Source organism: Oncorhynchus keta, chromosome 2 (genome assembly GCF_023373465.1).
Source record: "Oncorhynchus keta strain PuntledgeMale-10-30-2019 chromosome 2, Oket_V2, whole genome shotgun sequence".
Lineage (NCBI taxonomy): Eukaryota > Metazoa > Chordata > Actinopteri > Salmoniformes > Salmonidae > Oncorhynchus > Oncorhynchus keta.
Genome location: NC_068422.1, coordinates 79,402,675 through 79,430,566, shown reverse-complemented (window position 1 = coordinate 79,430,566; position 27,892 = coordinate 79,402,675). Strand labels below are relative to the sequence as shown.

At 40.7% G+C, this 27,892-nt stretch overlaps 1 protein-coding gene across 1 annotated transcript in view; it reads left to right on the top strand.

The window, feature by feature from the left end:
* The first annotated feature begins 1,807 nt into the window (after window positions 1-1,807).
* Window positions 1,808-27,892, top strand: part of LOC118360797 (TOX high mobility group box family member 3-like) — a 67,421-nt gene continuing 41,336 nt past the window's right edge. Inside the window, exon 1 of the mRNA XM_052484767.1 lies at window positions 1,808-2,657. Coding sequence (XP_052340727.1) covers window positions 2,556-2,657 — 102 coding nt within the window. The 5' untranslated portion in view covers window positions 1,808-2,555. The remainder of the gene's footprint in view (window positions 2,658-27,892) is intronic.

Genomic DNA, 27,892 nt, shown 5'->3' with positions numbered 1-27,892 from the left:
GTAGTGCACTATAACGGGAATAGGGTGCCATTTGGGACATATCCATGGTAGCAAGGCATAATTCATCAGGCTGGGACACTGACACCCAACCAACAATACGGAAATGAATTCAGCTCCGCAGCTGCATGGGCGAACAACATTAAACACAGACATAAATAACAACACCAACCCAAAGACCTGCCGGAGCCAGAGCACAGCCGTGCTTTATTCAAAACCAAAACATATCTAATAACCATGAGCTATTGAATTAGAAATGTAGTGTGGCGGGCGGGCGGTGGCACTCTTATCTGATAAATTATGTGGGAGATTGTGTGGGTTTTTATTTGTGTGCGTGTGTGTGCGTGTGCGTGTGCGTGTGTGTGTGTGTGTGTGTGTGTGTGTGTGTGTGTGTGTGTGTGTGTGTGTGTGTGTGTGTGTGTGAGTGAGTGAGTGAGTGAGTGAGTGAGTGAGTGAGTGAGTGATAGTGAAAGAGATGTGATTGAGTGTATATGTGGGTGTATCTGTATGTGTACATGTATAATGTTATTTAAATTTTTTTTTTTTACAAGTTTGTAGTTTAATTATCCAGAAACATAACATAAAAACATCCACCTTGGGTCAACGTATCCATAAATGCAAAGTATATTTTCTTGATGAAGTTACATGGATTTTTTACAATTTGTTAACCATTTCAAAGCAAGCGTTGGATCGTTGGACAGCACTCAAAACATTGATTATCTTCTAGCATGGGCATACAATGATATACTGTATTTATTTGATTCAATAACACATGCTAAACACCTCCCACGTTCAGAATATCTTATACAATGAAAACATACACCAAACCTTCACCCAATTGGGACCACAAAGGAACCTTAGATCTGAGATGTTCAGTAACTCAAGATCTCCATTTCTCTAACACGTATGACAGCACTCCATGTTTAGGTATATGTGTAGATATGTGTTTACATACAAGAAGAATAATACTTTGTCCTTAGATGTTTATGTGTGTGTGTGTGTGTGAGTGAGTGAGTGAGTGAGTGAGTGAGTGAGTGAGTGAGTGAGTGAGTGAGTGACAGAAAGGTAATAGAAAGCCCTTTGTCCGGGGTCTCTTTGTGGGTGCTAATAAGTGATGCCCATCATTTTCATCTCTCCACTGGTCAGTATGTATGCAGCAGGCCTACTATCCTGAAGAGAAAGATGTGCAGGCAGGTGGTTGAAGTATCTAATAGGCCATGTCTCTACATGTGGCCGTATATGTTTGACTCGGCCTGACAAGAAATCAGGTTATCATTATATACATAAGAGGCCGAGCACACATAAAGTACATCTCCTCCAATCCCTGTAATGGGAGACTGACTGTTCGTTCAATCTTTTCAGAGGAGAAAATAAACAAGTAGGGCGACACATCATTGAAACATGATGATTATTGTAAATAGACTGTATTCATTCTAGTGTCCCATGTGGTCATATTAGGGAGGGGACCAACAAGCTGCTTCAGGCTATAACTACTCCTAAAATTGGATTGGCTTTCAAAACTCATGTTTGTTTGTTTTGAAGAGATTTTCATTAGGACAAATGTGTGATTTAGTAAAGCACATAGAAACAATTATAGTAATAAGGTTCATGACCATCTTATTACCAGTTTATTACAAACATAAACTAATTGTTTGTATCCCACTCAATTCGCAATTCAAGCAACTGCTGTAAAAACATGTGTATATTGCTGATTGAGTATTTAGATATAAAATCGGTCAATCAAAGTATCCCCAGAGACTGAAAGCAGTGTAAAATGTAACTATCTAGTGTTTTCATTGAGGCAAATGCTGGCTAAATGGGAGTGGCGTGCTGTGTTCGGGGAGTATCCCGATTTGTTCACACATTGTTCATCAACAGAGCCAAAGACTGAACCAAGTATCTATGTAGTGTTGTAAAGCAAATCTACTAATTCCACATTATTGGTTGACCGCACAAATGTATCAGATTTTGTCCCAAACCCCACTCTCCACTGGTGGAACACTATAGCAGAATTCCAGGGAATACAATATCCTCATTGCTTTGTGCTACCTTCGCCAACTACTGTGCAAAGTTGAGGAAAAACAACTTCTGAAAGAAACGAGACGGTGGGGGGAAAACTTCTTATTTATACACCTATTACAACGTTAGCTCTGTTTTCAATTTTGTTTCGCTAGCTGAACAGGGGAAAGACGATTGTGCAGTCTGTCCCTGCCGGTCGCGTGGCTTCTTTGTGTACAGCAGCTGCCTCTAAATGCATGGGCAAACATCACCGCTTGGCGCAGATATCATAAACCTTGAGGACGAGCTTGGACATAGCTCAACCGTTATTTGGGTTTCAAAACTATGAAAAGCTTCTTCAACAAATAGAAGAGGAATAACAAAACGTTGTATTTTATCCCTTACCTCTTCTTATCCCGCTTTCTATTTCTTTGATTTACGGTCCCGATAAAGCTTGCCCGCCTCGCCGCCTTTCTCTCACTCTGTGCGCGTGGATTGTAAAAAGGTAGAAACAAATTGAGCTCTGTTCACAGTACAGCTGCGTTGTTGCCTGGTACATCATGGATGTACGGTTTTATCCGACTGCCGGAGGAAATCCTATTCCAGGAGACCCACCAAACCTGGATTTTTCCCACTGTTTGGGCTACTACAACTATAATAAGGTGAGCATTTGTGATCTACATTGTTTTGCGTACTTCTATCTTGTTTCTGCACACTGTATTCAAACCCCATTCCCCCTGAGTCCAGACAGACTGATATAATGGAAAATGGTGCTGTACACGATTGGGAATGTTTTATTTTAGAATTAATTAGGCTACTTCATCATCTAATCCTATTCTGCATTGGCATTACAACGCTTTTATAAAATAGACAGAATAACACAATAAAACAAGAGGTCGTTTTACCAGTGCATTACACACTTTAATCAATTAGGCAAGTTACCATCTTCATTTGGTGCTGGAGTTCTGCATGTCATAATGTTTACGCTTGAAATGCTTTCTCATATAGCACATCTCCCTGTTGGACGAAGTTTTGGTATCCTATCTCTTGCAGAGTAAGCTATTCATGCCTGGTGGCAGTGACACTGCTACTTTACGATGAGTGATCGACTTGATTACATGTGTGATAGAGCCTTTAAAAAGTGTCTTGATCCATAATAATTTAATCATTTAATGTGCAGTGTTTATAATTCCACCTGGAGCTTCTAGTCTACATCATCAATCAACATGCAGTTCATATGTTTTAGATTCCCTGAAGGCACATGATAAAGTGATGTCACTACCTATAGAGCTGGTCATATTCGAGGCCAATTCATGAATTGTGAAAGGTATTCATTATCCTTGAAGTGAGCCGGTTGTTTATGTTTATATCTGATATCTGATGTCTGATTCAACTGCTGTTGTTTCAGATCGTGATCCCTTCTTTTGCTCACAGATAATATGTCCCTGTTTACTGATGTGTTGCAGTGTTTTGAAAAAAAATGTCATACTGTCCCTAGTAGGGTTATCCTATGTGAGATATCCTTACACAAACAGTCCCAGAATGACAGGTGGTTTAGTACACAACCAGCAGCAGATATTTGGTGTTTTTGTATCACAAGCACAAAGGAGTAGTTGTTTTGAAAAGGATAATGGTTCTATTTGACAACATCTTCAGGATGTGGAAGCATGGTAAGCTGCCAAAAGAGAGACAGTCCATATCAAATGAGTTTCCAGACTTTTCCCCCAGAACATCCTCTAAAACTGTTCTGAGAACCAGTAGAAAACATACTATAACCCTGTTCTGAGAACATTCTGAGACCAGAGCAGTGTTTGCGTCTGCTTAGCCAAATAGCCCAGGCTTGTTAAAGCTCCCAAGTGCAACCACATTTGTTTGACTATCCTATAATAGATAAAGTGTGGTTTTGTGTTTGCTTGAAAACTCCCCGGGCCAAAGTTTGAGAAAGGAAATAGTATTTCTGTCAGGAATAGGCAAAAATGCAATTGTAGTCTGAGAGGGAGAGGAAATGAAGCACTCCCTCTGCAACATGTCTCATCACAAACCACATATCACATGCCAATTCAGAAGCCTCTGCATGCTGAGTGGAAGGGAGATTTGCATGTGTTTGCATAATGCAAGGCACATCATCCCGAAACTGATTCGACCAAACTCATTGAGAGGAAACATTAGTCATCCAGACGATGTGTCAGGTTTTCAAGTTGTAGAGACTCAAATTAACGTGGGTTGATAACAGAGTTATTTATTATAGCTTTCATGTCAAGTTCCCGCTCCAAGAAGCTTTAACAGTGCCTTGGTCAATGTCAATGGGTACTCAATGTGATGTATAAACAGTAACACGCTCTCAAAATATTGTCTGAGGAAATAATTCCGTTTTAATCACTTTCAAACATCACAGATTCTTTTAAATCTACAGAAACATCCAAATGAGTGGCACAAACTTAATTAGGTATTACAGTCATCATGATTCATGACTAATGAATCCAGCCGTGATTTGGCAATGAGATGAAGGGGATATGTTAATATCATGTACTTTACAAGGGAACATGAGCTGCTAGTAATCTAGTAGAATTGAACCTTGGACTCTGACTTAAATGTCTTGATGATAAATGTCATTAAGAGCTGATTTAAAGCACACTTCATCTATGCTACCTATCATTCTATACATTTTTAATATTTAATGGTGTGGATTGTGTTCAGGTGTATGACAGGGCAGGCTCAGCAGGGTGCCTTTGGTAAAGTGCTTTGATTTAAGCTGGGACACAGGGCAACTATGTTTAGGGGTATATACCCACAAGGACTCTTTTTAGCCACTGATTGGTTGGTAGTTGGTACTCCAGAAATTGTGTGCAGTCTTACATTACATTCAATTTATCTGGGATAATGACTTGGCTTTTACTGGCTCTTTGGTTTATACTGAGCACATGTGGTCTTAGTCAGTGAAATTTACAAGAAGCCCGGCTTCACTTGTGAAACCTTATGAATACATGCCTAGATTATTTCTGGTCATCAGGGTGTATTTTCTCTCCTTTTCTGTCTCAAACGTTGAATCTTTTATATGTCCCCCTTGGTTTAAATGTGGGACAGTTTGTGGTCTACATAACTGGGCAAACTCTTCAGATTGGACACTACTAAAGGCTATGAGCTTTTTTGGTATTCTCTCAACTGTACTGGTTTACATTTAGCATGTCTCAAAGTCAGGTTTGATTTGACTGTTTGATTGACTGAAATGCCTTTGTTCATGAGCGTGCCCCCCCCACCTCCCCTGTTACTGGCACATGTATAGTCCTGTGTTATACTCCCCTGAAGTTTAATAATGTTTTAGATGTAATATACATTTCATTAGCTGCACTGGTAGAGGTAATTAGTTGGTTGTTACCAGATGTAACTGAGAAATGTGTTGCACCTGCAGCACTGTCACTACTACAGAGTTTCAGTTTGTGAAACTAATACTAATACTGCCAGTAAGTGATTATAAATTGTGGATGGCTATGTTCAGATCCAAAGTTTATGTAATATGCATTAGCATTGTGTTAACTGTGATTGATATCATTTTTCCGCTGTTCAGTAGCCATACTTTTCTGTTGGTTTAAAAGGTGTCATTACGGAAGAGTGAACGATTGTCTTCCAAGAATCCTTTCAATGACAACCGCTGTAAACAGAAAGTGTGTTTCACTGAGCAGGGTTGATAGTAATAGCTGATTGGCTCTGATGACAGATAGCCTCTGTGACTGTACCAAATGGATATGTTTCCTCTTATCCAAGGAAACGCTTATCAATGGATTATATTTCAACTTTGAGTTGTATCAACCACTTGTCTATCATACGTAATAGACTACATACACTGTAAGAACAACAAATGGGAAGTTATTCACAGCATAACACATGAGCATGGAAGGCTGCAGCTGCAGTCAGCATACTCTAGGACTTTACTGAGCCTTTAAATGAGTCATGTAGGTGAAACAAAAGCCTGATTGAGGATGGGTTGGATCCTATTGTCCCTTGCATATGTATAGGAAACAAAGCAGAAAGGACATAAATAGACTCAGAGATGCTACATTACAGTCCCTTCACACCAGAAAACCCTTGGGGCAATATCTCCCCATTGTCCCCTACAGCCAGATTGGCCTAGCCTCCCGTGGTCTTTGTTGTCCCGTCTGTGGAGTGGTACTGAAGGGGTTAAGACGCTCTTCAAACACACAGTGGGCCGTGTGCATCTTGTCAGTGTACACAGCTGGTGCCATTTCACCACACACACATTGTAAACATATCCAAACACTACTAGGACTCTAAATCGCTGGTACCCCGAGAAGCTGCTTACTTTGCCATTTTCTAAAGTTGATGGATGTAACTGAAGTCATATGTTTAAATGTTTAAATGTTGAGGAAGTGAAAAGCTGATGTGTTTCCTGGGCATTTTAATTGCAGCTTGTCAGAAGCCTAGTTCAACAGATTTATTAAAGAGCCAGTTTTCCATTTGAGATTGGGGAAATGTATTTTTAGCTCGCTCACTTGAAGTACAGTACTTGGAACCCCTGAGCTAATGGATGCTCTGTCCGAAAGTGAGTTACTCTGCAGATTCAGACAATTTCCCCAATTTCTATCTACATGATTTAAACTGATGTGTGTATGTGATTAACTATGTAGTGTTTACGTTTTTGTCCTAGCTCTGAACTTCTATCAGCTCAGTAAAGCTTCCTGCATGGAAGACACTAATAGTTGTTGCTATGGAAGCTGTGTCTGGACTGTGAGTCATATACTGTATATTAGAGGTGGCCTTGTGGTGGAACATTAGTAGATCATACTCTCTGCTTTCTATGGCTGCGCTGTAGATGATCTAAGCTATTACACGCATCATTCCTTGCAATGTGTACACACACACACACACACACACACACACACACACACACACACACACACACACACACACACACACACACACACACACACACACACACACACACACACACACACATACACACATACACACATACACACACACACACACACACACACACACACACACACAGGGAGTGCTCCTGTTTGTGTTTGTATGTCTCTGCGGTGTCCACTTTTAATCCAACCACCACCCAGTGCTCATGAATCCATTCCATCTCCTCTTCTCACATCACCATCATCAGCCAGCAGGCTGCATGTAGATATGAGTTCACAAAGTATTGCTACATTTGAATATCCACACTAGCATACTACTTAGAATGAAACAATATAATGGGCATGCACGGCAACCGGTACCGATGCACCAAGTCTGGAACGAACAGGACCTTGAACAGCTTCTACCCCCAAGCCATAAGACTGCTAAATAGTTAGTTAAATAGTTAACCAATAGCTACCCGGACTATTTGCATTGACCCTTCGTGCACCAACTCTTCTGACTCATCACATACTGTACACTGCTGCTACTGTTTATTTTCTAACCTGTTGCTTAGTCACTTTATAGCTACCGATATGTACATATCTACTTCTATTACCCCGTATCCCTGCACAATGACTCAGTACTGGTACTTCCTGTATATAGCCAAGTTACTCATTGTGTATCTACTTTTCTATTATCATTGTTGAGAAGGGCCCATAAGTAAGCATTTCACTTGTTGTTTACCAAGCATGTGACAAATAAAATATGATTTGATTTTGGAATGTCCACACTAGCCTACGACGTAGAACACATGCCCGATACATTGCTTCCTTTTAAGTAGTATGCTAGTTTGGACATGGGAACAGAGAGACTGTCTCAGAAGGTTCTGTTTTCTCTCTGGACAATCCAACAGCCGTGTCACTGTTACAGCTCCACAGCACTCAGATATAATAGACGGGTAGTAGCTCAGAGCTGAGGTGTCATGCTCGGTGTAGGGTTACGGTCATTTATCATGACACACCTGCAAGTGAATGAGAGAGAAAGGCCTCATTTAACCAGTATTGCTTAAACTGTCAAAGTTCTGAATCATTTAACAAAGGTACTGTACCCTGGAAACTTGAGCTGTAGCACGTCCTCTGCCTAAGGGTCCTAGATGGACTTTCTTTAGGCTTTAAAACCACAGCCAAGCATTTGCCTGGCTACTCATCCACATCGCTCTGGCCAACCGATGTTTCTTCTCCACGTTGAGTCTGGAATTGCCTCTATCTCCAACTATTTTGAGAATGTGAACACATTCTGTCTGTTCTGATTGGTCCCAGAAAACGATGGATTGGTCCAGAGCTGGCCTATATGATGACATCATTAACTTTGGTAATCTGATTGGTTATACTTGTTAGAGAATATCCAATCGCTAATTAATTTGTTCTCTACAACTACCCTCATTTTGAAGTCACACAAACGACAGTTTTAGACTGAATGTATGGAGCGATTGATAGAGCAGAATAATTAAATCCAGGGTGAGTCGTTAGGCAAGCCTAACATGTCTCTTTATATCACACCAGGGTCTACTAACTCACCATGAGATCTTCTTTTTCCACCACGATAAACCGTCTCATCCTATTTGTCTCGCTACATCTCTGACAGCATCAACCTCACTGACTTATTAAAGATAGAATCTGTTCACCCCAGCGCCATTGTTATTGTTTTTGTTTTGTCGACTAAACGGAGGTGAGCAACGTCCAAATGGAAATCAGCAGCGTGGTACAACAAATTTCAGTACATCAGTGGAGGCTGCTAAGAGGAGGATGGCTCATAATAATATCTGGAACGAGCAAATGGAATGGCATCAAACACATGGAAACTATGTGTTTGATGTTTTTGATACCATTCCAGTGATTCCGCTCCAGCCATTACCACGAGCCCATCCTCCCCAATTAAGGTGTCACCAAACTCCTGTCCAGTACATATTCTGCTGTTCTATCGAAGCGTGCAGTGATGTTCGAGGCAAAACAACTGTGTTTGTTGTTTGCTGTAACTTCTGTGGTGTTATAATATCCCAAACGTACATGACAGCTTCACCATTAAGGATTCCATCTTTAAAGAGAGAGAATAAATGATTATGTGCCACAGAAACGGCTTTTACTGTGAATTAAGCAGTGGGACCAGTCAATCAGTTCTGGCTGGGTGATTCAATAAATTGTGTCCTATAAATTATTCGCATTGCAGTTAAGACACTTACATTTATTTTTAAAGCACTGTTGCAGTGAGACTGCCATCATATTTTTCACGTATCTAATTTCTAATGCCTCGTAATGGGCTGACGGAGGACTGTATCAGAACATTTAACTCAACTCCCCTGGATTTAACCTTTAATCCAACACAGATTGAATTAGTAGATAGATTAGAAATGTGACGTTTTACACAATCAAATATGCATGACCCCCTTCACCCAACACGTGAATAGGAGGTCCTGTCAAGAAAACGAGACTTAAAAGTTCCATTGTTTGAATTTTTGACTGTGTTATTTTTCAGACCATCCCTTACTGTTCAGAAAGGAAGTATTTTACTTCTCATCAAGGTATTGCTGACTGTTATGACTTTCATTTGCAGGGAAATGCGTTGTTGTGACTGTGAAATGTCACCTCATTAGTGAGTTATGTGCTGTAGGGACTGAGAGAGAGATATTATGTAGAAGGCAAAGGAGATTTATGTGCATCCAAAATGCCACCTAATTTGCACTACTTTTGACCAGGGCCCTGGTAAAACAATATGCACTATATAGGGAATAGGGTGCAATATCAGACGCAGCCATACTGTGGTGATTAGTCCAGCTATCCTTTGTTCAGCTGCCTATAGCGCCACCACGACCATGTAACATTCCCATAATGCTCAGTGTGTGTCACCACCAGGTCGTCCTTTAGGGAGAAGACAATGTCAGCAGGTGGGCAAATATCCATTAGACCTGCTGAACAAAGCATACAGAAAATGGAGTAATACAACAGCTATTTGAATGTTTAAATGGGAGACTGAAATTAACCGCAGTAACAACGTACTGTTTTTCAATAGGTGATTTAATGTAACTTGGACCTATGCCTTGGTTACTGTAATACAGTAGTAAAGAAATAATCCGTGTCACGTTTAGAACACATTGACTTTAACGGCTATGTTAATCTCCATTTCCAAACTGTTTTCTTACATTTTCCCAGCCAGTGCAGAGGTCCCCAAGCCAACAGCTGGTGTCAGTGTTATGGAAATAGAGGAGGCATGTTGGCCTCAGAAGGTCATAGTCATTGATCGTAGATCGCCCCTCCCCCAACGTTATATATGCGGTAACAGGGTAAATGTTAAAATCTCACTCTGCTAATCCAATTTTACTGCAGCGTTAATAGTGTAGTATTTAAAGTCATCTTCACCTAATAAATAAACTTTAATAGTCTCCTCAAAAGCTAATATAAATTGGAAAAGCGCCATCACACTCTGGCAGATTTTAATTGGATCTTTTATAGACGTGCATTAGAATGATAAGAATATTCTATTGCAGAAAGTCCTTTGTTTTTCCTGGAAATGTAATTTGCCATAATTTATGTTAGAATTAAATGGTAGCAGAGATCTACAGTATATAGGCACTGTGCTGACATGGCCTTGTCTGTCTCTCTTCTCTGTGTAGGCCTAGCTCTGAGAGTTTTGAAAGAGCTGTTATTGGGAGAATGTTTCTGTTAGAGATCGACCGATTCTGATTTTTCAACGCCGATACTGATACCGATTATTGGAGGGCCAAAAAAGCCGATACCGATTTAATCGGATGATTTTTAATATTTTTTATTTGTAATAATGACAATAACAACAATACTGAATTAACACTTATTTTAACTTAATATAAAACATCAATAAAATCAATTTAGCCTCAAATAAATAATGAAACATGTTCAATTTGGTTTAAATAATGAAAAAACAAAGTGTTGGAGAATAAAGTAAGTAAATATGTGTGCCGTGTAAAATATGTGCCATGTAAAAAAGCTAACGTTTAAGTTCCTTGCTCAGAACATGAGAACATATGAAAGTTGGTGGTTCCTTTTAACATGAGACTTCAATATTCCAAGGTAAGAGGTTTTAGGTTGTAGTTAATATAGTATTTAGAGGACTATTTCTCTCTATACCATTTGTATTTCATATACCTTTGACTATTGGATGTTCTTATATGCACTATAGTATTGCCAGTGTAACAGTATAGCTTCCGTCCCCCTCCTCGCCCCTACCTGGGCTCGAACCAGTAACACATCGACAACAGCCACACTCGAAGCATCGTTACCCATCGCTCCACAAAAGCCACGGCCCTTGCAGCGCAAGGGGAATAACAACTCCAAATCTAAAAGCGAGTGACGTTTGAAACAGTATTAGTGCACACCCAGCTAACTAGCTAGCCATTTCACATCGGTTACACCAGCCATGAGACGGATAGGCTTGAAGTCATAAACAGCGCTGTGCTTGCGAAGAGCTGCTGGCAAAATGCACGAAAGTGCAGTTTGAATGAATGATTACGGGCCTGCTGCTGCTCAGTCAGACTGCTCTATCAAATCAGACTTAATTATAACATAATAACACACAGAAATACGAGCCTTTGGTCATTAATATGATCGAATCCGGAAACTATCATTTTGAAAACAAAACGTTTATTATTTCGGTATTTTATCTAACCGGTGGCATCTCTAAGTCTCAATATTCTTGTTACATTGCACAACCTTCAATGTATGTCATAATGACGTAAAATGCTGACAAATTAGTCCGCAATGAGCCAGGCAGCCCAAACTGTTGCATATACCCTGACTCTGTGTGCAATGAACGCAAGAGAAATGACACAATTTCACCTGGTTAATATTGCCTGCTAAACTGGATTAGTAGTTATAACTAGTGATTATGATTGATTGTTTTTTATAAGATAAGTTTAATGCTAGCTAGCAATTTACCTTGGCTTCTACTGCATTCGCGTAACAGGCAGGCTACTCGTGGAGGGCAATGGTTAGAGCGTTGGACTAGAGCGTTCTGCCCCTGAACAAGGCAGTTAACCCACAGTTCCTAAGCAGTCATTGAAAATAAGAATGTGTTCTTAACTGACTTGCCTAGTTAAATAAAAGCTATAAAAAATGTATTTAAAAAAACAAATGAAATCGGAAATCGGTGCCCAAAAATACCGATTTCCGATTGTTATGAAAACTTGAAATTGGCCCTAATTAATCGTCCATTCCGATTAATCGGTCGACCTCTAGTTTCTTGTTGTTTATTTATGGGTTTAAATAGTTGATTGTGTCCATGGTTATTTAACTGGATAGTAGTGCCTATTCATATATTGATCATTTATCCTCTCTGTCACAAAGCATTAATCTCATATATGGATACTTAGTATTCATTTATTTGTGTACAAGTACACAATTCTAGTTACTACTCCAGCCTGTAGTATGTCGCTCCAAGGACACAATTGTCCAAAGCAATCAGTTCACAGTGATGCCTGGAATGTTTTTCTGAAAATAAGTGCTTGACTGTACAACCCAAAGCAATTCATCATTATGCCAACATATGAAATAAGACACATGGTGAGTGAGCCCCAATATCAAAACAGGGAAAGAGAAAAAGTGAGAGAGAAAAACAGATATTTTTACTAAAACATCAAACTCTCTCTAACATATTCAATAACCATTAAGATGTTGTCAGATTGTATCAGCCTATGGGGTGCACCATTACTCTCAATAAAATAACACGTCTGGCAACCACACAAATCCCTCTCACATATCCGCTTTGAACCCAACTTTTGATAAGTAACATACTCCCCCCCGAGTAGCATTTCCCTATCTGTTCTCAATGTACCACACATTTACTGTAAATCACTATTTAGTTGGAGTGCAGATTTATATGAGTTCACTTTTATATATTGGAGAAAAGATAAAGACATGTAGCGTTTTGTAGAAAGCACGAGCCTATGGATAATTCTTTTTATCCACCAAGAAACATATGGTTTATCTCATGCTCTGGCTCGGCTCTAATATTTATTTCATACGCATTTTAAAACTGGAAAGTGCTCTCTTTTCAGATGGTTCCCAAAAATTATACAGCGATTGCTTCATTGCTGATTTTTATTGGCCTCAGACGTACTGTCTTAAACAAAAAGCGTGCCTCCCCGTTCCCCTGCCTTAATTCATTGTTGCATGTAGGATGTACCAATAAAGGCCCAATAAGGGGACACTTTGCTGCTGGCCTCCATCTGGATCTCTGAAAGCAGTATTGATGTGGAGGGAGAAGACTCTGAAAAGTCATCCACTAGTTGGTTAAGTTCTCTTTTGTTTCTTGGCAATCATTCTTGTGGGGTTTAGAGGTCGCTGGTTGCAACCTCTGCTTGTTTGCAAACTGATGAGTTGATGAGAGTGTTCCACAATGTATTTGTCTTATGAAGACTCCCCTAGTACATTTCGGAAAGGAGCTGATATTTTAGGCTTTTTGTTTGAGCTCATCTCTTCATTGCAGTGGGACCCAGTGTACACATCCTCACAGGTGGCTATGGTGTGGGATGCCAGTGGTAGGAACCAGGCCAAGGAGAAAGAGGCTTCGGCATTGAGGAGTTCTTTAGTTTCCTCCTGAGACTACATGCTATTGAAAAGTCTTTCATATTCCATTCCTTTCTAGGAAAACGATCTAGTTTCTCTGACAATGGGCAATAACCCTGAACGTTCCTCTCTCCTCATCGGAAGCTCTTACTCACGTCTTTCCAGACACATGCAGATCCTGGGAAAGGAGCTTGCTCTCTTATTATTCTCGCTCTTTTTCTCTCTTTCTATAATGGAGACACAGGTACGTTTTTCCTTCCTACCCGCTGATAAATGAGAAGGAGAAGCAGAATGGTAACATTGTATCAGAGACATTACAGGCAGTTGATTAAAGCGTTAGTTGGGGAGTTAGCCAAGGTTAACAATCCATAATGAAACACTGTGAAAATAATGATACGCTGCATGGTTTTATGAAGGCTTGTGGCTGCTCAGCAGAGCTGCGTTGACCTTCAACAGTTACACAAGCTAATCGTGGTGAACCTTCAGCCCCCCTGTAGTTTCCAGCAGACTCAATTAGCTTGTAATATGCATCTTCTAGGAGAGCAGCCTAGACCTTACAGAGTTTTGGTTTTGGGATTGTTCTAGTGACATTGAGATTACTGGCAATTCTAAGATAGCTCTGTTAGGTAGTATCACAAGTTGTTTGTCTGATGTACAGTGGCTTGCAAAAGTATTCACCCCCTTGGCATTTTTCCTATTTTGTTGTCTTACTAATTGGAATCAATATATATATATATTTTTTTGGGGGGGTTGTTTCATTTGATTTACACAACATGCCTACCACTTTGAAGATGCAAAATATTTTTTATTGTGAAACAAATAAGAAATAAGACAAAAAAAACTGAAAACTGGAGCGTGCATAACTGTCTCTATCATCTTGGCACATCTAGCCACTGGGATTTCTGCCCATTCTTCAAGGCAAAACTGCTCCAGCTCCTTCAAGTTGGATGGGTTCCACTGGTGTACAGCAATCTTTATGTCACACCACAGATTGTCAATTGGATTGAGGTCTGAGCTTTGACTAGGCCATTCCAAGACATTTAAATGTTTCCCCTTAAACCACTCGAGTGTTGCTTGAGCAGTATGCTTAGGGTCATTGTCCTGCTGGAAGGTGAACCTCCGTCCCAGTCTCAAATCTCTGGAAGACTGAAACAGGTTTTCCTCAAGAATTTCCCTGTATTTAGTGCCACCCATCATTTTTTCAATTCTGACCAGTTTCCCAGTGTCTGCCGATGAAAAACAGCCCCACAGCATGATGCTGCCACCACCGTAGTTCACTGAGGGGAATGAGTTCTCGGGGTGATGAGAGGTGTTGGGTTTGCGCCCGACATAGCGTTTTCCTTGATGGCCAAAAAGCTTTGCAGCCCCTTCAGAGTTATCTTTGGTCTCTTTGTTGCCTCTCTGATTAATGCCATCCTTGCCTGGTCCATGAGTTTTGGTGGGCGGCCCTCTCTCTCTCGGCAGGTTTATTGTGGTGCCATATTCTTTCCATTTTTAAATAATGGATTTAATGGTGCTCCGTGGAATGTTCAAAGTTTCTGATATTTTTGTATAACCCAGCTCTAATCTGTACTTCTCCACAACTTTGTCCCTGACCGGTTTGGAGAGCTACTTGGTCTTCATGGTGCCATTTGCTTGGTGGTGCCCTTTGCTTAGTGGTGTTGCAGACTCTGGGGCCTTTCAGAACAGGTGTATATATATACTGAGATCATGTGACGGATCATGTGACACTTAGATTGCACACAGGTGGACTTTATTTAACTAATTATGTGACTTCTGAAGGTAATTGGTTGCACCAGATCTTATTTAGGGGCTTCATAGCAAAGGGGGTGAATACATATGCACACACCACTTTTCCGCTTTGTATTATTTAAAAAAAAAATCACTTCACCAATTTGGACTATTTTGTGTATATCCATTAAATGAAATCCAAATAAAAAATCAATTTAAATTACAGGTTGTAAATGCAACAAAATAGGAAAATTGCCAAGAGGGATGAATACGTTTGCAAGGTACTGTGCACCAATACTTAGGGGTTTACCCTTGATACACCACACTTCCTTTTACATGGGTGTGGCTGGCTTGAATGACAACAGTCATTTAAAGTAAATCAAGTATTTCTTTGTTGTCGTGGTTTGTTTTCAGTGAAGTCTATTAGAGTGCCATTGCTTCTCCTGGAGAGAGCCAGAGATTGGTCACTGTCCAATGTCAGATCCTTTGTGTATGTTGAAAGCAGTTGTCTGGTGTTACAAAGGTCTCAATTTGTGATGTTGTTGAAACAGCAGCATATCTGTATGCTTTGGATAGTAGCTTGGATCATGTTCCTACTGCTTTATCCAGACCATTTGCTTCTCAACAGGCCATAGTGCTAGCGGCCTAGCACCATTAGCTTTGATCACTGACTAATAAAGCCTTCTACTATCTAGGGATCCTGTTGCCACAAAACATTGAGGATGTCTGGTGATGTCATATTTTGATTGGACTGTAAGCGTAAGACATTCGTTCCTATTGGCTAATGACAACATTAGCCTGTTGCTGACATCATAGATTACACCTACTTCTCCTCCACAAGCTATCCTCCAGATGCTAGTAAGATATTTAAGCAATACTTAGCCTATATAGCGATTAACTATTGCTTCAAAAGATAATACATTTTCTCGGCCCAAATGTCGAGAAATACCAGAAAAAAAGCATTGTTTACTGAGGCATGTTCCAAGCGAAGCTTTATTCATGTTTACCAACATCTGTGAGTGGTGAGTATTGTAATAAACTGTGGATAAAATGGAATTAAGATGGTCGTTAATGAGGCGATATGCTGAAGTTATATGGAGGAGTGTGAGTTACATATCTTTCTGTAATTACCTCAGTGATTGTCTGATGCTTTGGCTCTTATCAGACATAAACTTGAAGCACATTCCTCTGTGTAATTGTGCTCGCCATTATTATTGCAATTACTGTTATTGCAATTACAATAAGTTATTTCTCATATTGTTCTCTGTTGGACTGGTAGTTTGCTAGTTACCAAATATGGACTCTAGGGTTGGGCAGTATCCAGGTTTTCATACCTTCATACCATTTCTGTAACCTCCCAAAAACATTTATTACATTTTTTTTTGACACACAAAACAATTTAGGCAACAGGGATCTTCATCCAGGGGGAATTGAATGTCTCTGCTGTAACCAAGGAGCTTGATCTTGACATCTAGGGACTAACCAAATGCATAGCTGGAGCCCTGAGCTGGATATAATTTATTTGACACATCTTAGAATTCTTATAGTTATACTGAATTTATAGTTGTAAGCAGAGGTGTAGCATGCACCCCCACAGCCACCACGAGGCAGGGGCGCCCCCACATTTCCACTTCACAATAACAGCACTTACAGTTGACCGGGGAAGCTCTAGCAGGGCAGAAATCTGACAACATTACTTTTTGGAAAGTTGGCATCCTATGATAGTGCCACGTTGAAAGTCACTGAGCTCTTCAGTAATCCCATTCTACTGCCAATGGTTGTCAAAGGAGATTACATGGATGTGTGCTCGATTTTATACACCTTTCAGCAACAGGTGTGGCTGAAATAGCCGAATCCACTAACTTGAAGGGGAGTCCACATACTTCTGTAGACATACAGTGCCTTCGGAAAGTATTCAGACATTTTCCACATTTTTTTATGTTACAGCCTTATTCTAAAATTTATTAAATTTGAAAAAATCCTCAGCAATCTACACACAATACTCCATAATGACAAAGGGAAAACAGATTTTAATTTTTTTAATGCAGGTTTATAAAATATATAAAACAGAAAAACCTTATTTACATAAGTATTCAAACCCTTTGCTATTAGACTCAAAATTGAGCTCAGGTCCTGTTTCCATTGATCATCCTTGAGATGTTTCTACAACTTGATTGGAGTCCACCTGTGGGAAATTGAATTAATTGGACATGTTTTGGAAAGGCACGCAGCTGTCTGTATAAGGTCCCAAAGTTGACAGTGTCATGAGGTTGAAGGAATTGTCCGCAGACACAGATCTGTTTTGTCGAGGCACAGATCTGGGGAAGGGTACCAAAACATTTCTGCAGCATTGAAGGTCCCCAAGAACACAGTGGCCTCCATTATTCGTAAATGGGAGAAATTTGGAACCACTAAGACTCCTTCTAGAGCTGTCCACCTGGCCAAACTGAGTAATCAGGGGAGAAGGGCATTGGTCAGGGAGCTGACCAAGAACCTGATGGTCACTCTGACAGAGCTCTAGAGTTCCTCTGTGGAGATGGGAGAACCTTCCAGAAGGAAAACCATCTCTGCAGCACTCCACCAATCAGGCCTTTATAGTAAAATGGCCAGATGGAAGCCACTCCTCAGTAAAAGGCACATGACAGCCCGCTTGGAGTTTGCCAAAAGGAACCTAAGACTCTCAGACCATAAGAAACAAAATGTTCTGGTCTGATGAAACCAAGATTGAACTCTTTGACCTGCATGCAAAGCGTCAGGTCTGGAGGAAACCTGGAACCCTACGGTGAAGCATGGTGGTGGAAGCATCATGTTGCATCATGTTGTTCAGCAGAAGGTACTGGGATACCAGTCAGGATCGAGGCAAAGATGAATGGAGCAAAGTACAGAGAGGACCTTAATGAAAACCTGCTCCAGAGTGCTCAGGACCTCAGACTGTGCGAAGTTTCACTTTCCAACAGGACAACAACCCTAAGCACACAACCAAGACAATGCAAGAGTGGCTCCGGGACAAGTTTCTGAATGTACTTGAGTGGCAAAACCAGAGCCCGGATTTGAACCCGATCAAACATCTCTGGAGACCTGAAAATAGCTGTGCAGCAACGCTCCCCATCCAACTTGACAGAGCTTGAGAGGATCTGCAGAGAATAATGGGAGAAAGTCCACAAATACAGATGTGCCGAGCTTGTAGCATCATACCCAAGAATACTTATGTAAATGTGATATTTAAAAAATGTCTAAAAACCTGTTTTTGTTTTGGTATTGTGTGTAGATTGATGAGGGAAAAAAATACATTTTAGAATAAGGCTGTAACAAAATGTTGAAAAAGTCAAGGGGGGATCTGTGGGCACCCCTGCCTCGTGGGGCTGCGGAGGTAGTAAAGTATAACTATAAGAAATCTAAGATGTGTCAAATAATAGTTTTGAAAAAATAATACCAACTGTATTTCAAAATACTCCAGTATATGGTGTAAACGGTATATCGCCCAACCTATTGGACTCCCTCAAAGAATTAAAGCATCTTTCCAATTATTTACAGATGGGACAGGCTCAAAGAATTCAAGCATATTTACATTTTTTCTTTCCAGTTTATATATTTTTTTGCCTGAGGATAGTACATTCAGCAGATGGACTAATGATTACATATGTACACAGCATCCAGGGGCTGCAGGTAGCCTAGTGGTTATAGCATTTGGCCAGTAACTGGAAGGTTATTGGATCGAATCCCTAAACTGACACGGTTGAAGTCTGTCATTCTTCCCCTGAACAAGGCAATTGACCCACTGTTCCCCAGTAGGCTGTCATTGTAAATAAGACTTTTTTCTTAACTGAATTGCCTAGCTAAAGGTTAAACAACAAAAAATGCAGGATGTGTAATGTTTTCATAACATTAACACATTTTCCACCAGTGTCCACCACATACCAGGCCTGTTTATTCAATTCCCGGATCTCTTTCATTTTATGAACGAGCCTAGTGTGCAGGGGGTTTCAGATCATGTTTGCGGATCAAAGGCACAAATTCCCTTTCTATGTTTTCCTCCAGCATGTCTAACTACAAACAAGCCCTCATATTTTCCGGTTGCAGTTTTATTTTGTTTACTCAAAACAGATGAAGAGGTCCGTGACACTCCAACATGAGAGTGGGCTGTGCTAATATCTCTCCAGGCTAAACTGAGGCCTGATAGAGCCATGATATTGAGGCTAAATCACAAGTGTGTGCACTCACATTAGCAGGCTACAGTTGGACAGCCACAAGGTTGAGTACTAATTGATGTTTTTAAAAGCCAATCAGTTCCGCACGATGGCTGCTTAGTGCCGTCCAAAAGTGTCATTTTATTTAATCTGGGTATCAAAGTTTATCCAGCAATGGAGTGTCATTGCAAATACAGGCAGATTGTTTTTGGTTTAATTGTGAGAAGGCGGAGACTGGGAAACGATAGGACAGAAAGAGAGCCTTATGTTCAGACTGGCTGTTTGTAGTGTATTGTGGGTATTAACATTTTCAGAGAGAATATATTTTTCACAGGAGCTAATTAACAAATAAGAGTAAATGCTCCATCTGCATATTCATCACCAGGCAGGTGATGGGGTCATCTCTCTCACAACACAACAGGCAAGCCTTAAGCAGGAAAACCAAAGTAGTACATAAATCAGAGGTTTTCTCTGGCAAGGCGGAACCCCCCGGGACCTACCTTGGTGCTTCATTAGACTCCAGAAGGATCATGTTTTAAGTGGAGGTGAGCGAGTTCTGAATAACAATGACAAATTATGAATCAGAGCATTGGGTGTTTAGGGAACATAAAAGTAACATATCCCTTTTCCTAAAAGTGAATAAAATATTATTTGAGGGAAAGGATATTCACAGCACTATTTCATAAATGTATAGTAGTTAACGTAATGGCTACTATTGCTGAATCTGGCAGAGTTTCCCAAATTGTGGTTGAGCATATTCCTTTCATAATTACCCACATGGGATTACAATTAATATATGCTCTTTATTAGGCTTCAGTGTGATGGCTTCACATGTTTTACTAATTTAAATTGTTGTCCTTTTTTGCATCTCGTCATATTTGACCACATAATTCTATTCACTGAACTCACCCCACATACAGCACTTGTGAGGAAACACTCATGATAATATATGATCAGTATCATGTTTCTCTTTTAATTATAAAAACATGATGTTTCTCTGTAGAAAGTGATACTAACATAACTGAGAGAATATGCAACACTCTATGTAAAGCTTGTAAGATAAAATACATCCAGAGTTTGTTACACAGGCTGTCAAACCACTGTGTGCTGACATAGAGGCTTTTAGAGCCCAGTCAGGCAGGCCTCTGGCTATTGTTGTTCCTGATCTTTGAATTCCTGGATCTGACAACTCTACACTGACCAGCGTAACTAGCACTGATGTCTGATGGTCTGTGGGCGAGAGAGAGCCAACAACAAATCTGAGGGTAACAAATCATCATATAAAAATGATATGGATGAAGGATATGGATTCAGATGATGCTAGTGAGAAAGATTAACTGAATTATAATATATCACAATTTGCGATGTGCCTGTTTAGAGAGGCCTTTACAAATGAATAATACATTAAATAGAAAACTTTGTGTCGCCGAGTTATAATAAGAAAGCCTTTTCCAGAGTATACATCTGCTCAATTACAGACAGACAGGAGAGATATGCTGGAGCAACATTCCCATGGCTATTCAGTCACACTGAATATCCACACATGGCAGATTTGAATAAAGAGATTGGGATTATTATTGCTTCCCAGTGTGATGGTCGCCTCGTTTTCCAATCCAGGCCTTTATTTGGATTTTGGGGCCAGCATGATAGCAGTAATGCTCCCGATTTAACAAAAACTGTCAAATACAAGGAGCTAACAGTCAATACTGTTGGAGAGCTGATTTGGTCGATCTCTTCAGTTTACATGAATGAAGAGATGAATTATCTCTGTGTCCTTTGAATCTGCCCCCCTCTCTGCAGGTAAATTGGCTGTCACTCTCTCTCTCTCTCTCCAAAAGAAAGTGGTGTTTTCTCTCCACCTGTCCAGCACAACTGTTTAAAAGCCTCTCACTCTCTGTGTCTTTAAAGAAGGACGTGAAGGATAGTGAGAAGGACAGTGTAGAGTAGATGAGATGTGGGCTGCTACAGTATGAAGGGGCTGCAGCTGCTCCCAGTAGACTATACTTACAGAGATGTGGAGAAACAGTTCAAACACAAGCTTAATGAAGACCAATGGAGAGGCATGTACACACATACACACACACAGTGGGGAAAGTGCTTGGGTTCTTTGTAGAACGTATGGTGGAACCCGGCCTTTGCTGAACTGTCTCGTTTATTTTGGTGCAGAAACTTACAGCGTGGTTCCCATTTACCCCTAACATAGAGGTCAAGGCTCAAATACAGCATATGTCACTGTCTGACCCCTTTATCATCTTCCTGGACTGTTAGAAATGGGATAAAACTGCTCTGAGGGAGCTGTGGTCAAAGGAGGAAGTCAATGGCTTATTTTGCTATAGACACTTAGCAGACCTTGCTGCCTCAGAGGTGGAGTAGTGTACAATATCAAATGAGCAGTGTTATTTTTAAGCGTGGAAAAACAGATACTTTTTCCCGTAGTTGTTTAAAACAAACTGTACACTACTTCATCTCTGAAGTCAACCTAATTGATACCCAGCATTAAACTGTCCATTAAAGCACCTCTACGTTGCAATAAGTAGATCCTCATGTTCTAGAACACACTAACAAATCTAATTGAACCATGATCTTAATGTAATGTATTTCACTTCATCTAGTATACTCAGTTGAAAGGGGTTGGATAGACTAATGACATTACCATGACTCTCCTACTTTCCATTCCAGAACCAGATGCTGGTTTATGGTTGTAATGTACTGTATGCGCACATGACTGACTTTATGAGTTATACCATTGGCTCATACATTATTCGTAAAGGCAAACGCTTAGCCTTATATTATCCCGAGGGAAATCCACACTTTTAAGTGTCATGGCTGTATTTGATTGGTCAAATGCCTTTTACGTGTCAGCCTCAACAAGGATATTTTTGAGAGAGAGAAAAAATCACACAGACACACAAATCATTTGAAAACAAATCAAACATTGATAAACTCCCATATCTGTGTAATCATGGCAGCAAGGTTTGTGGCCCGTTGCCATGAGAAAAGGGAAACAAGAGGAGCACAAACAACATTGCAAATACCACCAATATTTATCTGCTTATTTATCTTCCCGTACTATTCGTACTTCAACTATTTGCACATTACTAAAACACTGTAAATAGCTGATAATATAACACTTGAAAAGTATTTATCTTTTTGAAACCTTTTTGAGTGCAATATTTACTGTTAAATTCTAATCGTTTTTTGTTAATGTTTTGTGTCTTCTCACCTTTGTTTATTGTTTATTTCACTTGCTTTGACAATGTAAACATATGTTTCTCATGACAAAAAAAGCACCTTTGAATTTAATTGAGAGAGAGAGAGACGGAGAGACAGACAGACAGAGAGAGAGGTATATTTTCTCTTCACCTTTTTCAATGCTTTGCTAGCTAAGCTCAGCTTCTCTTTTTCCTTCCCTGTAAAAAAGAAATCCTCTAAAACATTAACTCTGTGGACTGTCATGTTCAGGTTCACTTTGATCTCGTTGTTCTTTCTAACATTGAGGAACGGAATCATTTTACATTGTGTTTAAACATATCGGTAGTGCGGATTTCTTCTTAAGCTCTCTAAATGTCACTGGTTGCTGTGATGTGAAATAAATAATGAAGATGAAGTCTTTGTAATTATTCAACAGTAGGTATCATAATCTTACACGTCCTTTGAAAAGTGAAATGTTAAAATGGCACTTCAGTTGTAAATAGAGTGAAAAGCATGAACAGAGCATTTAGTCTTGATGGCTCCTGTCACATAACGAAAATAATATCTGAAACTCAACAGACGCTTGTTTTTTTTATTTTGTTTTCGGAGGCCCTGTTGCCACGAATTGTCAGTCAAATTGCTGAATGGAGGGCAGTATGCTGGAAAATACAGACTTGAAATAGCTAATTGTCTGTAATATGCAGGTATAAACAGCTGTTTTTGTTGTCCACAGTTGTCCTTTGCAGCTGTCCTTTCACTTTGGAATAAAACAATTCATAACATGCTAGGCAGTGTATTAACATAGACTCTTGTGCCATAATGGGTGTATATGTGATCTTACACACCATCCCCCAATGATTGTGTAGGAGAACAATACTGTTAACAACTAACAACGACTGGCAAAAATGGCAGGTATATGTCGCTCAACAACCCAAAGGAAAACATCTTTATCGATAGCATTTCCACAATTTCAGCTAATTTGCTCCAGTCATTGCGTTAATCTGTGCCGACCTGTTGATTGCCAGTTTTCCAGACACATTTCTGTAGCCGAACACAAACAGTATTTGCAGCAGGACCTCTCTCTGTTCTGTCAGTAGTGCCAAGCAACACAGCCACAAATTGGAACGTGGTAAAGTTCTGGGAAGGCAGCCAAGATTGAAATTAGACAATAACCTCTGCTCCCCTATACTGGCTCTCTCCTCCAGCTGCAGGCATATCCATTTGTTTAATACAGTCAGCCCTGTAGTGTATAATAGACTGATATATGAGTCACCGCTCAGCAGTTTGTGTTTCTCAGATTTATAGAGATTGAACAACTGGTCGGTTTATACTTACTGTAGTCTTATCGAGAAAAATACATGGCAAGGAAGGATGCATGCAGCCAGCACAGAACAGCACATCACACCACATCACAGCACATCACATCACAGCACAGCACAGCACAGCACAGCACAGCACAGCACAGCACAACACAGCATAGCACAGCACAACACAGCATAGCACAGGTCTGCACAGCACAGCACAGCACAGTACTGCACAGCACAGCACAGCACTGCACAGCACATCACAGCACAGCACAGCACAGCACAGCATAGCACATCACAGCACAGCACAGCACTGCACAGCACATCACATCACAGCACAGCACATCACAGCACATCACAGCACATCACAGCACAGCACAGCACAGCACATCACATCACACCATATCACAGCACAGCACAGCACAGCACAGCACTGCACTGCACAGCACATCACATCACATCACAGCACAGCACAGCATAGCACATCACAGCACAGCACAGCACAGCACTGCACAGCACAGCACAGCACAGCACTGCACAGCACAGCATAGCACATCACAGCACAGCACAGCACTGCACAGCACATCACAGCACAGCACAGCACTGCACAGCACAGCACAGGTCTGCACAGCACAGCACAGCACAGGTCTGCACAGCACAGCACAGCACAGTACTGCACAGCACAGCACTGCACAGCACTGCACAGTGTAACGGATGTGAAACGGCTAGCTTAGTTAGCGGTGCGCGCTAAATAGCGTTTCAATCGGTGACGTCACTTGCTCTGAGACCTTGAAGTAGTAGTTTCCCTTGCTCTGCAAGGGCCGCGGCTTTTGTGGAGCGATGGGTAACGATGCTCCGTGGGTGACTGTTGTTGATGTGTGCAGAGGGTCCCTTGTTCGCGCCCGGGTATGGGCGAGGGGACGGTCTAAAGTTATACTGTTACATTGATGTTGCCCCGGATCACTGTTTGCTGCGGAAAAGGAGGAAGGTCAAAAGGGGGGTGAGTGTAACGGATGTGAAACGGCTAGCTTAGTTAGCGGTGCGCGCTAAATAGCGTTTCAATCGGTGACGTCACTTGCTCTGAGACCTTGAAGTAGTAGTTCCCCTTGCTCTGCAAGGGCCGCGGCTTTTGTGGAGCGATGGGTAACGATGCTCCGTGGGTGACTGTTGTTGATGTGTGCAGAGGGTCCCTGGTTTGTGCCCGGGTATGGGCGAGGGGACGGTCTAAAGTTATACTGTTACAACAGCACAGCACAGCACAGCACAGCACAGCACAGCACAGCACAGGGTAGATAGATACAGTACACCCACGCCAGTTTACAGCTGTATCTTTACAATACATGCATGGAGAAAAACACAGGTATTTACCTAATCCATTACTAGCCTAAAGAGTTTTGTTTTGCAAGTAAGAAAAGAAGCATGAAAGCTTAACAGGTAATACTACAGATCCTACTGATTGTACACAATGAATTTGCTGGTGGAATAATTTGTTGGTACATCAGATCTATTTACATAAGCATTGGATGGTAGAAAACTTTCATACTGTCACTTTTAATCCAGGAAGCTTTTCTGCCTGAGTCAAATTATAACGGTAGCCTGGTTTATAAACGTTGTTTCAACCTCCTGAGTTAAATGTCATTTTTATGCAATTACTCTCAAAGAATTAGAGGATTAACTTACAGTGAGTCTCTCAAACAGTGACTGGTACCTGCGTTTTGCAGTGTGTACAGAGGCAAAACCATTCTAATGAGTGTGTTTAACCAGTAATAGTGTCCAGGGAATAGAGAAATGTGTCTGTTCTGCCAAGGCAATAGGAGAAGACTCCATTCTCTGCAGCTCTCAATAGGGATGGATCCAGGTCACTGAGCCCATACCCACCTGTCATATCTAGTACAGCAACACCACCATCAGCACTAATACCACTGAAACAAACCCATCTACTGTGATGAAAATCTTTCCTGTATGGCGATTAAACAATGCATTATCTCAGATAATGACACACCTAAAACTACAGTAGCCATAGACCAGAGAGCTAAGAGTGCAGTAAAAGTAAGCCTGGTTTAAATGATAGCATCTTGGTGCTGGAGTTACTTCAAAGCTGTCCCAAAGTAAACAGCATGTAGACATTCAAGGTTTAGAGGCGAATGCAAGACAACACCACCACCAAGCTGATTTGGACTACTCTCATGTCATTTCCTTAAAGGTCCTATGCAGCTGTTCTTTTCTCAATATCAAATCATTTCTGGGCAAAAATTAATTACCTTACTGGGATTGTTTTAAATTAAAATGGTCAAAAAGAAGCAAAAATAGCTTCTTAGCAAAGGGCAATATCTCAAGCAAGAATTTTGCTAGGACTGTCTGGGAGTGGTCTGAGCAGGGAGGGGAAAACTGAAAACTAGCTGGTTTGGAACTCGCTTTCTTATTGGTCTATTAAGTAATGTACATCCTGGTGATGTCACTTGGCAGGCCAAAACTCCATCCAGCAAAATAAGCTGAAATTTCAGGTGGTCTTTTCAAACAGCTCTTACACTAAAACGGCATTGTCATAATTTTCACAATTTTGCAGTATTATTCCAACCTCATAAGGTGGAAATACTGTATATATATAAAACACAGGTAAATTAAATGTTTGACTGCACTGGGCTTGTGTGTCTGTGTCTGTGCTGCTAACAGCAGGCATTGTGGGAAAGCTTCCCCATGTTTCTGAGGCCTTATACTCTTCTCCTCAGCCCTAAGCCCCTTTGTGGCGGCGGGCCAATGGCTTTGCACCCCTCTAGATCAAAGATGAAACTCCTCATTCAGCTACTGCTTTCTTTTAGGATTTGCTCTCGGGAGTGTGGACCAGACCAGACTCAGTGGTAAAGGGAGAAGAGGGGAGGGGGTGGTTCATGTACATAATATGTAGACTAGCTGGATTGGACCCAGGCTAAGGACACAAGTCCATGTAGGCAAAGTGCTAGAACAGATGCTTTTGGTCATTATTGGTATCAACTAGGGATGTGGTGGTCACGAAGGTTTGTCAGCCGGTGATTGTCAATCAACTGACTGTCGGTCTCACGGTAATTGACCTTTAATTAACATAAACACATTTAGCATCTCTTGGCTTCCACACATAGCCTACAAGCCCCTGATGCTGACCTTATGAACATATACACTTTAAAAGCCTCATAAATCCATGTCATATATCCTACACCTTCACAATAAATCTATTATTTATTTTAGACAGGTCTAAAGAAACATGATAAGAAAATGTAGTTAGTCTATTTCAGAAGAACAGAATAGCATACTCTGAGTTGTCCTTATGTTAGGCCCTGATCTGGCTATGCCAAATGGCTGTAGTAGGCTACACTAATTAATTTAGCAGACAGGATTTGCTTAGAATTCTGTGCCATTATTTTATAGTATGAAGAATACAATTGAACATAGCTGAATAAAATAGAAAGGATTCTCCAAACGATTTGAGGGAGTGCGCTCATGTGACTACTTTGTGTTGAGCGGTTAGTAAAGAAATAGCTACTCCTATATGCTTCATTTAGAGTTATTAATGTAACTTTAGTTGTTCTACCAATGTCGGGCTTTATGTTTAGATTTTTAATACATTGTAAGGCTGCATGATGCGAAACTTTAATGATACTTTGAAAAAGTTGCTTGAAAGGCATGGTCTTTGCTTTGTTATATTGTGCAGGCTGTACACACTACATCAGTCTCTCATTCACAATTTGACAAGCACTTGATAATGCCTAGAATTTCATGGCGGCATCCACTTTGTGTGACCGTAATGCACCCTAAAAAAATTCATGCCTTTTGCGGCCAGTGGCTGTTGTGCCCTTCTCGCTGAGTGCTGCACGCTCCATCGCTTGATTGGGTCTTTCTCACAGGCTGCAAGTAAAAACAGACACATCGGGGACGCAACTTGCATATTGAAGATATTGGAAGAACTGTCCACATTTACTTTTAGTCAGCCAACAAGATGAGTAGGCCTAACGAACAGCAAACGCACTAGCCTATGTCAATCTACTAT